We start from the raw sequence: 13,217 nt of genomic DNA, 5'->3' as shown, positions 1-13,217 counted from the left end.
CAAGATCCTATGCAAACTAGAGAGAACTGCCAATCTTCCACTGACACTGTACTTCCATTAGACAGGAGAAGCAAATGGCCCTTGCAACAGAATAGTGCTGCTTCAAAGAGGATAACTAAGCAGCAAGTGCAATAGCCAGTTTTGGTTTGGGAGAAGCTCCCAGAAAACTCCCTGTGTTCCTGGATTTTTGCTGTGGTGGTATGTCACACCTCATCACCTAACCTATGGCACATCCTAGCTTAGTGAGGCAGCATACTACAGAGTGTCTGAGGCTGTGCTCAGCACTCCCTCTAGCAACCTACAGGAAAGGACTGTATCATGCATCCCCAACCCAGGAAGACTACAACCCAAACTCACTGTAGTTTTCTATTGAATGTGTCACTTTCACATCACTGAAAGCAGTCACACGGGACCACCTCAGGTCAAGGAATTGCCTTTGCTTGGTTTTCAGGTAAACACTTGACTAAAGGATGACACATGTGTGCATGAACACACAAGAATAACAGAGTATACAATTTTTTCATTTTTAAGAAACAGGGTTATATAGCCCACACTAGCCTAAAACTTTCTGTGTAGCCAAGAATGATCTTGAATTTCTAGTCCTCTTACCTCCATCCCCCCATCTCTGAGATTACAACTTGGTGCCACCATGGCCCGTTTATACAGTTCTGGTAATGGAACCCAGGCCCTAGAGCATGCTAGACAAATACTCTACCGACTGAACTATATCCTTAAATCTTTTTTGGGAGTGGATGGGGGAATTGGGATATGGTCTCACTATGTGGCCCATGGTGGCTTCAGACTCCGCTGTCTTAGCTTTCCAAGAGTTGGGCATATGGGGTGTTGGATGCCACATCTGGTCTTAAAATTTTCTTGAAGCAATTGTTGAATCAGCAACAGATCAAGAAGCAACATTGTTAGCTCCCTTATGCATGTCCCACATGGTTACTGTTTCTCCTCCAAGGTCAGAGTCCCCAAGTCCTGGCAAGGAGGTCTCACAGGGACAAAATGGATCTAAGTGCTATTCTGCTTTTGGGCGTTTCTACTTGGGGCTACAAGAGGCCTGTCCAGAGTCCGTTGATGTTGGTGGCCACATGGACACACTTTACTTTCACCTTCAAGTATTTGCTGTGCTTGTTTCTCTGACTGTGTGTGCTGAGTGCCTTAAGGCATCCCAGCGCCTTAAGATGCCACTGAACTGGTGGCTTTAGGAGGGATGACAGCAGGAGCTTTCTGGTTTCCAGTTGAGGACATGATGCTGTCCACATGGGATAGGCCAGTGTTTTGTCCAGGGGAAAACAGAAGTGGATTCCAATGGGAAAGTGAAGCAGCCTGGGGCTGCAAGGCTGCTCTTCTGGTCTGACTGTTGGGCGCCACGAGGCTCCTTCCAGACTCGGCTGTTGCCTGGCTTGCTGCTCTAGGCAGTCCAATCATGCCAGCAATCTGAGCAGGCAATCGGCAGGTCAGACCTCCTGATGTTCTTTAAAAAGAAATCATGAATCGGCTCTTAATCATCCCTATCCTAAGAAGCTACATCAGAAGTGACTTGTCCAGAGGCCCACTAAGGAAGCTGAGTGCCCTGCAGGAAGAAATCACTTTTATAACACTTCAGCCTGATTAAGATGTGCCAAGCCAGGCAGTCACTTTGTGCTTGTGATGAGTATACACTGACTTCTGTACTAGATGACTGTGCTGACCCCTGGGGAGCCCAGGAGCTGAGGTCACAGCCCACGTGCCTGCAGCCTGCCTCTGGTTGAGATGGTATTTCTGTGCAGTATTCAAGAGATGCTGCACTATAGGAGTCCTGGCCTGGGACTTTAGCTTCAGAACTCACACTAGAAAGTGAGTTGTTTGCTTTGAATATACATGTGCCCAAGACTGCTGGGACGCCTCAGAGGCTTTCAAGACACTTGAAACAGCTCTGGTGCTTAAGACGATACTCCACTGCCCTCTACTGGATGATGCTCTGCCAGGGCTCTCTTAGAGAAGCAACAGGAAAGACTGAGACTGCAAGATTTTTAGGATTCTGGAGAGGAAGTACAGACATACCAGTCCCCCAGCCAACAGTCTAGAGGTGTGTTGGAGGGAGGTGGTACCTGTGACCTGCCACACACCCACAAGATTTGGACAGATCCTCAATTTAGAATCCCCCACTCCTTCCCTGGGATTGAACCTAAACCACCTACAAGCTAGGTTAAGTGTTCCACCAAGCCACCCAGGGTCACCAGATGGCTGGTTCTAGGAGTTAGCGTCAGGCTCCCAAACAGAGTTACTATTAGTTCAAAAACAAAGGCACAGTGGAAGGGGCACCAGGGGACGCATGGACCACAGTCACTATATCACTATAGTTTGGGTCTGAAACATACCTGTTTTCCTTCCAAGCCATGGCTCTGTTGCTTGGTTTAACTTGGTAAGATCTGAGTTTCTGTGAGTATTGAGGATGTTCTGTGCTGATCTGCATGAGCTCTGCTGCCACACTTCAGGACACCTCTTGACTCCACCTTCTGACACACAGAGGGTCCTCAAAGGTCTAAAGCATTCTCCGCTTATTCTTTTGAAATAATTTAGACATAAAGCAGTCTCAATGTGACATCAAGGGATGCTTTTAAACATGAATAGCTTTAAAGAGTCTGTATGTGTGTAAGCATGTCTGTGTGAGTGCAGGTTCTAGTAGTTAGGTCCCTGGAGCTGGAGTTACAGGTACGTGTGAGCTTACATAGGGACTGGGAACTGACCTCGGGTCCTCTACAAGAACAGCATCATTCATTGAACTGTCTCCAGCTCCACTGGTGGCTTTCAGCTTAACTTTACATGTGTTTACCTGTGGGTCTCATAAAAATGTCCTAATTTTAAGCCTTCCATAATCTTTGTCTTTTCCAGAGTAATGCAAACGGGACTGCAAAGCCACCATTCCTCAGGTATGTATACCCCAGGGCACAAAGTCAGTGTAATGGTGCCTGCTTTGCTAAGGAAGTGGCCAGCTGTACCCTCCAGAGGCCCGACCATCACCAGCTTTAGACAGTCCAGGGGTAGGATGTAGAGTGAGAGAGCAGTATGGTTCAACTCTAACCCATGACAGGGTGGCCTGTCCCACAGGGCTCCTTCCATCAGATTAAAGCAGCCTCTTGTGTGACCTGCTCCCTAACTCAGCATAGTAAACTGCCAGATACCTGTGTGTTCAGAACAGCAGTCCAGGATTTGAATGCAGTGGGAAGATGGCTCAATGAGTAAAATCCTTGCTGCACAAGCATAAAAAGGACCTGAGTTCAAATCCCCAACACCCACAAAAAAAAGCAGGACCTCATAGTATGCATCCGTAACTGCTGACACCATAGACGAAGACAGATTCTGGGCACTCAATGGCCAGCCAGCCCATAGAAACATTGAATTCCGGCCTCAAAATAAGGTGGGATGTGGCAGAAAACACCTAACAATGACACTTGGCCTGCACATGTGGACAAGCACACGCTTGCATGCATTCACTCCCATATACATACACAACATCTAATTCCTGTCCTGGAGCAGTAGTTCAACTTTTTCTTCTGTTCTCCCCTATAGTGGAGAAAACCCCTTTGCTACTGTGAAACTCCGGCCAACAGTGACAAATGACCGATCAGCACCAATCATTCGATGAAGGTGGAAAGGATCCTGCTAGTCCCTCTACCTGAGGTCTTACCTGCAAGACGATGTTGCTGGACGGGTGCAGGCACTATCGAAATTTCAGAGGATGCCTGATTTCAATGAACCCCACTTGAGCAAATCAATTTATTTTCTCAGTTTAACAGAGCTGGGTTTACACATTTTTATCTTTAAGGTAAATGAATAGCTTAGTGAATAGATCAATCATTTGAAATATTTTTTCTATTCAAAAAGCAGTAAATTGGGTTCAAGTTCTTTTAATTTTTTAAGGAAATAGCCAGAATAAGGGATAAGTCTTATCTATGCTTTTGTGCCTGGCTTCCTGTAGCTGAATGCAAAAAGACCAGAGTTTTTATTTTATAAAGCCTGTGCTCTTAAGAAGCATTATGATGCTCATCTAAAGAAAATATGTAAGTTTGCATCAGAGCATGCCTATACAGTAAGCAATATAAATTATGAAAACTATATTAAATATAATTTTTTCAGTGACCCAATTTTAACCTTTTTAACTAATGTGGCACTCTCAAAGATGGATAACTCCGACCTCAACAGACATAGTTTGCCAGCCTCATAGCACTTGTAAAATATCTCCAGGAGCTACTGAGTTCAGTGTTACAAAGTTACCAGCAGGGGTCCATGTACATCTCTAAAGCTTGGTGACATCTGAGGTTCAAGTTTCTCCATTTTTAAATGAGGTACTGTCCTGTAAATGGTGGGCAGAGCATTACTCCAGCCTAACACTGTCCCACACTCAAGACTTCTGGCTGAAACAAGCAACAGCTCAGGCCACAGAGACTTGAGCCAGGAATCAGAGTCTGTCCCTTCCTGCCCAAAATTTAGACCTATTCTGGGATGACGAATAATTAAAATCCTCATCCAGGCAAGTCACTACTGATAAAACTTGCTACTTATCACAGCTCCTTGAATCTCAGAGAAATCATTTTTCCTAAGCTGAAAAATGGTCAGGGTTTGTGTACATGAAACTTCAGTCTTTCCAGCTGGGCCAAGCAGTGCCAGGCTCACATGGGAGGAAAAACCTGCTGGCCCCATGAAGGGCAATTGGTACAGGCCTGCCCATGCCAACACCCTCCATAGATTACAAAGTCAGTGTCATGCCCTGTTTTATCACCCTATGTTAGGCAGGTATCCTGCCCTGATGGGGAAAGAGCCACATTTCAAACACAGTCCCTGTTATCAACACATAAGTGCAGGTCAAGGTGGGAAGCCCTGTGTTTTCACCGAGAACAATGTGTGGAGGAGGAGAGTGGTGCTGAGAACTCACATGCAGAGATGTCTGTGGTGTGGTGTGCGCTCCCTCACAGGGTCACTTACCTTGACTCATGCCCCAGCTCTGCCAACACCAAGGTTATTACCATTTGTTTCGTGTTGATAATAAAGGAGCATCTGAAACACAGGTTCTGAGCCCTAAGTGATACCTAAGGACTAGAAGATGGCCTTTGCACATGTGACATTTCCCATGACAAGACTTCAGAGGCGCAGTGTGTAAAAACATTGGGCAAGCAGAACAAGCTACACAATGGTATGAATCTCATTTATTTAAAACAGTATTTCTCACCATTCCCAAATTGAAGACTGCAAAAAATAGAAGCAGTGCTTTCTTGAATTCTCCTTAACCTTGGGAGCAGTTCGCTGCCTTCCACCTCTGCGAGTCAGCCCACAAATGCCAAGTCTATCCCCACCACACTTTACAAAACAGTCCTGAAGCTTAATCAAAGAAAACTATTGTACACAACATTTACATTAGAAAAGATAGCTGAATGTAGGAAAACCGGGTGTTGTTCCCTTTAACTAAAGACTGCTCCACAGTTGGGGCATCTTCGCTTCCTCAATGCAAAGCAGCAGATGAACCCAAAAGGAAACAGGACGATGGCCAAGAAGATGCCCAGGCAGGTGAAGCAGTACTCCAGGACACCAACCCTGCAGAGAGAGGCAGCCAAGTTAGGACCCCCAAGCCTGACAACCCATGGGACATCAGCTCACCTACTGTGAGTCACCCCCTCACACACATCTACATAGGACTCCTGCCTGACTTGAAGGAACAGGCACGGAGGCATGCACCAGCACACAAACCAGCAACAGCCCAGGGTTGGGCTACACTGAACTGGCTGAAGCCAGTGTGAACTGCCACTGAGGGCACCCTGGGCAAATTCAAAGAACACAGCTAAAAGGTATCACCTAACACAAATAAAGGCAAGAACTTTCCATTGGTCCTGGTCTTACAAAAAGGAGTTGAGCTGGGGCTGGTAGATGGCGCTTGCTTCAAAAACCTGATGACCTCAATCCCCAGAACCCACAGAGTGGAAGGAGAGAACCAACTCCATGAAGTTGTCCTCTGACTTCTGCCTTCATTCACAACAGAAAAAAGAGTGAAGCAAATGATCCTATAAAAATTCCTACACCTCTGGAAAACAAGTCACCCCAGAAATGACACTCCTAGAGTGCTGTTCTGGGAACAGAAGCAGAGCGTCCCGAATAGCCATGTGCTCTGTCCCCAGAGCCACAGGGGGTTTTTCCAGTGCTGAAATGTTTTAGGTTTCTTTTCTGCCTCTAAGGAAAAGTGTTTTAAAGGTGATCAATTGCTTGGTGTGAAGTTAAGACTCAAGTCAGCTGTAAGTCTAGGGGGCTGGCAAGATGGCTCTTCCTCCAGAGAACCTGAGCTCAAGTCCCAGTACCCACATGGCAGTAAACAACTGTCTGTAACTGCAGTACCAGGGGAACAGACACCCTCACACAGACATGCAGGTAAAACACCAAACACCAATGCACACAAAATACTTTTGGGGAAAAAAAGGGCAAGTCTACTTTTGTAACATGCATAATTTGGAACAGAAAGACAAAGGGACATGATGAAAAGTCTGTATCAAGCATGAAAACAGGTCCAATAACCTAATGTCATCTCAGTCGTGGGTGATCTTTTCTCCCTGTGTGACCCAGATTAGCCTCAGGTCTTTGTCAACACGGGTAGATCAAGATCTCAAGTCCCACAGGTGGGAAGCAAAGCTCCAAAAGCTCCTCTGGGAAGTTCTAGCCTCACTTCTACCAAACAGACTCCCACAAGCTTCTCCCAACAGGGACCCCTGTCCAGGGCTCCAGGGACAAGCCCATAAGCAGTGCACGCTGCTGGAACTGTGCACATAGAAGGAACTGAGCGCCCCTGAAGAGGGGGCTGCTAAAGGGACACTGTCTGGGTGACATCTGAGCTACTGTGTAAAGGACAGAGGGCTCATCTGGTATATCACAGTGACAACAAGCTGCCTGGCTAAGCCTGCCTACTCCGTTCCCACTGGGTAGGCTTTCCTTTGTATTTCCTGGTAGGGGTGAGGGGGTAGAGAGGCTTGCCTGAGGGGTCCCTCCCATCATCCTCTTATGCCTACCCATGCTCTTAGATATTGCAAACTATCCTTTAGACCACATGGAGAGAGCAGGAAAGTGACAGCTTATACAAAAGACCAAACAGGTGAGAGCCAAAATTAAGGGCTTCACCAGGCATAGCGGGCAGGGTTCCAGCTCTGGGACTTCCTAGGGCCATGACAAATAAACCCTGGGAATCTGGTTTTCAACTGCTTAGAAGACAAGGCAAACTCCATGCCAGCCAGAAAGAAACCCACGGCAGACAGTAAGCCCCAGAGCACTTTGCACAGTTCCTGAACCCTGACAAGCTCTACAGGTAAGGACAGGCAGGTTTGGGAAACAACCTTACTCCCACTTGTGGGAGCTTCCAACACCTATGAGCTAGTAACACTGCTGCTGGTGGACTAGGCCAGGCCACGGGGAAACCAGACCCTATTCTAAGGCAGCATGAATCAAGATGCCTGTCTGCATTTGTGTCAGCAAAGCTACTGTTTGTGTGATTGGGTGTGGGGACATTAAAACAGAGTCTCTGTGTAGGGGAACCTGTAGCCACGCCTGCTTAGGGGCTGGCTACAGGTTCCCCTACATCTCTGAAACTCCCTATTTAACTAAGGATAACCTTGAACTTCTGACCCCTCCTGCCTCTACCTCACATATTCTGGGATTACAGATAAGTGCCACCAAGGCCTATCTCTCATATGAGTCTTACAAAAGTGTCCGTTTCAAAAGTGTCCCTTTCTAACTACCACAAGGTCACCACACTTTCTTAACCTACCCACAGACTGGGCAGGACTCCTCCCCCAGCTGCAGGGCCCCCTCTAACCAGTGATGAAACTGCTTGAAAAAGAAAAAAACCTCAGCTGAAAACTACCTGAGGTTGCAGCTGCCCTCAGACAACAGCTGTCCCCAGGCACAGGAGGGCAGGGCCCTGGACCTAGAAATGTCTAGAGTGGCTGGCAGTAGGCCATATGGTCCTAATCCATTAAGGGCATTTCCATCTGGGTTTCATCCTGCTCTTAGCACCTTCACAAACTGTCCAATCTCTTGGTAAAATTCCAAGAAACACTGGTCTGCATATTCCAGTTGGAAGATATACCATGAAAAATTGGGTATAGTGGTGTATACCTGTAATCCTAGCTCTCAGGAGGTAAAGGCAGGAGGATCAGAAGTCCAAGGTCATCCTCAATTACACAGCATGTTAGAGGCCAGCCTAGGCTACATGACACCTTGTTTCAAAAGGTTAGGAAGGGAAAGAAGAAAGATTATGTCCCACAAAAGAGCACTGGATCACAGGAAGCAAATACTGCTTTCTGATAGAGTCACCAGGAGCTTTGAAAGAAACCAGGGGCCTCAAGACCTTCAATACCCAAGAAGAGAGACAGGAGCACCTGCCAAATACTCCCAAGGAGGGGCAGGCCCAGAAGGTGACAGTGGCTGGGCACTGTAAGATTATGCCATGGTATAAGGGGTTGGGATGGGCTCTCTCTCCATGTTGCCCTCCATCTCATCCACATGAGTATCCCAGCTTGTAGGTTGTTGCTGTATTTTGGAGTAAGCCTTCTGGAGTAGCAGCATACCCTATCCCTGCTGTCCCTTCCTCTTAATGCTTCATGCAGACCATCTCGGCTGTAGAAGTAGGAGCCTAGGATGGCAGGTCACTCCTCTGAGCACTGCCTGATACACAATTACCAGAAGTAGCCAGGCCCAGTGTCTTGGCTCAAGGCCCCTTATCTTCTGAACCCTTTAGGCATGCTCATAACTTCGAGAGCAACAGAGAGCCACAGCCAACTCATTGGGCCTCCAGGCACTGGGACAACTCAAATTAAAACATTAATCTTCACATACCTCGGGTCCCTGCAAGCCCCACACTTTCTCTGTCAGAGGCTCAGAGCTGGGAAGCAATGCCACCCTCTGCTGACTCCAGTCACAAGTGCCAGACGTGGTACTGAGAACTTCATGCTTCCTAAGGAGCCTTCTCCTCAACATGCTCTGGGATGCTCAGCTATGCCTCAGGGAAAAGTGAGGGTGCTCTTTCAATCACACTATGTGGGAATGTCACCTAAGGAGGGCTGGATATTGCCAGCAACCATGAGTCTATAACTGGAGACCCACATATCCTCATCCCACAAAAACAACTTGAACCCAAGTTCTAAACAAGCTTCAATGGACTAGAGGGATGGGGAAGAGAGACCTCCTCCAGTCCTGTATCTTCACCTGTAAGCTAGGGAACACGTGACCCAAGATCAATTCCAAATGCCCAAGCTCTGGAAGCACAATTTTTCCTAAATTTGGAGCAAGCCCAACCTGGATGCAGCATGACCTGAACGTATGAGGTGATTTATAGTCTCTTTGTTTTGTCGTTTGCTTGTTTTTTGAGACAGGCTCTCTACATAGCTCTGACTCTCTCTGTAGACCAGGCTGGCCTCGAACTTACAGAGATCCACCTGCCTCTGCCTCCCAAGTGCTGGGATTAAAGGTGTGCACCACTGCCCAGCCTATTTATAGTCTCAATATATCCACTTAACATGAAGATTCATGTCCTGCTGTAAAAAACACTAACATTCTAACTTCAGTTCTGCCCCAGATCCCAAAGGGAACATTGACAAAAGTTTCAGTTCTAAAAGCCAACATCTGACTCCAGAAACACAAGAAGCCAACCTATATTCAGCAAAATGCTACAGACTACTGAGGTGGCATAGCACTAAGTGAAGCCCCTGCCTGAGAACAGCTGCCACTTTCCAGCTTGCCTGTCCCTTCTCTTCCTCTACAACCTCCAAAAAGCTCTACCAGGACAAGTTTCAACTCTTTCAATTGGCTCAGAACCCAAAGCCAGGCCTCTTGGCAGCACCTGGATGGTCCCTCCCCAACCCTTAACCAGTCACAAAGCAAGGGGAGGAAACAGCACAGGGAATTAGGAAAAGAACTCTGAAAGCCTTTACTTCTTTAACCCCTAACTGGAGCCTCTGCAAACATACAGCCACTCAACCCTGACATCTGCCAGATAGAGTGGTAACAGGAGGGAAGTGGACAGAGCAAGGGGAGAGGGAGCTCTGAGCTGTAGAAGACATGCAATCCTGGATGTGCCAAGTGCCTAGCCAGAAAGGGCTATCCTGATCCCTCCTGTGTCCTTACAGCACTCCACTCCATAGGTACAACCTGGCCCCATCTGACAGGTGGATGAGGTGGAGCTGCACCTGAGGCCATACAGCTGTGGGAATGTGGCAGGGATCCAACGGCAGCCAGGCTCCCAGGGTCTGGCCCCAGCCCTCCGGAAGGAAGTTTAAATATTACTCCCAAGACCAGGAGCCCGGAGGCACCATCCAGCCCTGCGAGCCACTTGCAACATTCCTAGAACTGGAAAGACAACATCCCCAGGAAAGGGATGCAAGGGTTCCTCCACCAGGTACTGACAGAAGTGAGAGTTCACAACAGAGCCAGTAGTCAACGGTTGGTCTCCAAAAAGCATCACTGCATGGCAGAGAGCACCACCCTGACGTGGGCAGTTCACCAGGATCTCCCCCGAAAATATCCTGCCACCTGGGCACAAGTCTCAAAAGCCCAACCGTCAGGCATAGCCTCAAGTGTTCACAGTGGGGAAAAGAGAGTCCTATGTGCCCTTGGGCTCCCAAGACTCAGATTTGTACTGTCCCACACTACCAGAGCTGGCAGGGCCCAGACAGGACTGGGAGACAAAGTGGGCCTCCCTCAGATAGCATGCCTTGTCCTGCTCACAGCCAGGACACCAGCCTCCACCCTGTCAGGCACGGCCAGCTCCATCACCTCCTTCCTCAATCACAGATGGGGCAGAGCAGCCCTTCTGCCACCCATCAATAGAAACCCAAAGCTGCCACCTCATGTTCTCTATAGCACCCAAACCCACCTCAACCCACAGGAATTTCATTTCAGCAGCCCGGATGACAATGCCCAGTCAATGACAGTGCTGCATTCAGACTCCACCCTCCCCTGGGTTTCTTCCTGCCTCTCTGATCAAGCCAGCCAACACTCATGAGGAGCCTGAGCCTGTGCCTGGCAGGCTTGGCACTGACAGCCACGCCACTCACCCTGTGCATGCACATCCCAGCTGTGACCTGTGCTACCACTCATCAGCTCACCTGCCCTGCATCTAGGGACAACCCATAGCCCTTGCAGTGGAAAGGTGCCTGCCTCAGAGACCCAGGACCTTCGTAGATTTACTGCTTGCTGCAGGTGGGTCAGGAAAGCCTTGAGGAGAGCTGGAAGAAGCCCAGCAGGGGCCTGGTTCCTCCACTGGGGATGAGAGAATCTTCCTGCAAATGTCTATAAAGGGAAGATGGAGTCAGGCTATTTAACTGCGACTCAGACAGAATGGCAAAGTGACAAGTGACACCGGCCTCTTATGCCAAGTCTCACTCAGAGGGAATCACAGACGTGTGACTTGGACAAATTCCTGCCGAGCCACTAGGGAGGGAAGGGACAGGGCCTGGCAGGCTACATCTGGAAGGGAGAAAGCTTGGTCACATGAGATGTGTCCTATCTCTAAACCCTAACACGCTAGGCAGGGGCAGACTCTAATCTTTACATCTCTGTCCCAACTCCAGGAGCACATACACTATCCCTAAACCAAGGCAAAACTGGCCACCCCTTCCTGTGCTGCCCACTATACTTACCTCCCACCCCTGCTTGGGAGAGGGACCCCCACATCCTGCATGCCTGCTTTTGTAATGGAAGGAACCAGCCTTGGAGCCAGGGGCTAGCAGCTGAGGGCACTGTGAACAGCCTGCAGGGATTCCAGGTGTGCATAATAGCCTGTTCCTCCCAGCCAGGACACAAGTGGCCTGCCTGGGAAGACGGAAGAGCAGTTACTACTTTAAGGATCAGACACCCCTATATTTGTCCTCAGAGAACCCAGCTTCTTAGTGCTGGATGCCTCCACCCAGAAGCACAGCAGCAGCTACCAGTTCCCAAAGAATGAAGCACCCACAAGAGCCCAAGACCTTCCTGGGAGGGCAGCGGACACAGCCTGACCTTGTCCCAGATTCTCATGAGCAGAAGCCACAGCCTGCACAATAACACAACTCACCTCCCAGGGAAAGTGTTCTTGACCCAACAGTGACCCAGTCTGCAGCTGGATACTCCACAGCTCTAGGGTTCCGACTGCCTTGACTCCCAGCCTCCAGCTCCAGTAGAGCCCTGCTGCCCTGATGCTAGTATCCCAATCCCCTTCTCCAAGTTCAGAGGTATGGGCCAAGAGTCTCATGGGAACACCCCTGTCCACTGATGGAGAAAAAAAGCCACATGTGGTAGGACCAGGGTCTGGATCCAGTTCCTCATCCAGCTGGTGGCTGGACAGAGCAGACACGAAATCCTGGAAAGGCCCCTCCACTCTACCCCATTCTCCTTCCTCCCTGCCAGCCAGCCTAACACCTCTCCTTAAACTTGAGAGGTCATCTAGTATTTGCCCCATCCTTGGGGCTCTGAGGCCCCCAGGGACTAACCTCAACACCAAAGGGAAGGCTTCCCATTTCCCACCTCCACTCCCCACTATTCCCAATGGCTCTCTGCACGAGGGACCCTGTATCATTTACTCCCTTGCTCACAAACCAGAACTACCTCCCAGTCTGTGCTCCCTCTTGTCTACCTGGTGTGCCTGAGCCCCTCAGTAGAACTCTTGCAGAGAACTGCCCTCTGGAGGCAGTCAGCAAGACTATAAACTCTCAGGGAGCCCATCTACAGTTGGAGGGAACAGGTAATCCCTACCCCTGCCCCTCTCCCCTCCCACCAGCTCCAAAAGCCAAGCCAGCCGGGCAATGGCCCACCCACTTGCCAGCCTGAGTTCACACCTGGGTCCTGGAATGAGGAATCTAACCAGCCCTCACTACTCTCGAGGGTCCAGTGTCTTCCACCCTCAGTCATCTGTGAAAGCCACTCTCGAGTTTCTAAAATCATTAACTTCCCTATGGCTCCACTGTGCGCCTCTGAAACACGCTTTTGAAATGAAGTCTAAGTCCAAACAAGGGTTTCTTAATTCCATCTTGTAGACTTGAACTTCCTCCTCCCAGACAAAGGCTGAAACCCTGCCCCATGCATCAGAGTGGCCAAGTCTTCTTAACTTGGAAACTGACTCTCAAAGCCTGCCGCAAGCGAGCCTGGCTGCATTTCTTGCCTTACATAAAGTCCTCACAAAGTTTCTGTCAGTTTCTAAAATCATTAACTTCCCTATGGCTCCA

The 13,217-nt window shown here is 48.9% G+C and overlaps 2 protein-coding genes across 2 annotated transcripts in view; one reads left to right on the top strand and one right to left on the bottom strand.

Moving 5' to 3' along the window:
• The window catches only part of Baiap2l1 (BAR/IMD domain containing adaptor protein 2 like 1), an 82,098-nt gene extending 77,044 nt beyond the window's left edge, over positions 1-5,054 (top strand). The window contains exons 13-14 of the mRNA XM_027413610.2: positions 2,881-2,918; positions 3,559-5,054. Of these exons, the coding sequence (XP_027269411.1) occupies positions 2,881-2,918; positions 3,559-3,634 (114 nt within the window). The 3' untranslated portion in view covers positions 3,635-5,054. The remainder of the gene's footprint in view (positions 1-2,880; positions 2,919-3,558) is intronic.
• Positions 5,055-11,129: 6,075 nt separating this feature from the next.
• LOC100764284 lies at positions 11,130-13,181 on the bottom strand. The gene is made up of 3 exons (XM_027413611.2): positions 12,071-13,181; positions 11,658-11,829; positions 11,130-11,307 (listed from the first exon to the last, which is right to left on the bottom strand). Exons 1-3 carry the CDS (start codon positions 12,569-12,571, stop codon positions 11,177-11,179), a joined length of 804 nt encoding a protein of 267 aa, XP_027269412.1. The 5' UTR covers positions 12,572-13,181; the 3' UTR covers positions 11,130-11,176.
• Positions 13,182-13,217: the final 36 nt, after the last annotated feature.

The sequence above is a fragment of the Cricetulus griseus genome, chromosome 4, assembly GCF_003668045.3.
Source record: "Cricetulus griseus strain 17A/GY chromosome 4, alternate assembly CriGri-PICRH-1.0, whole genome shotgun sequence".
In the NCBI taxonomy this organism is placed as follows: Eukaryota; Metazoa; Chordata; class Mammalia; order Rodentia; family Cricetidae; genus Cricetulus; species Cricetulus griseus.
The sequence above is the reverse complement of the archived record's forward strand: the minus strand, read 5'-3'. Positions and strand labels throughout refer to the sequence as shown.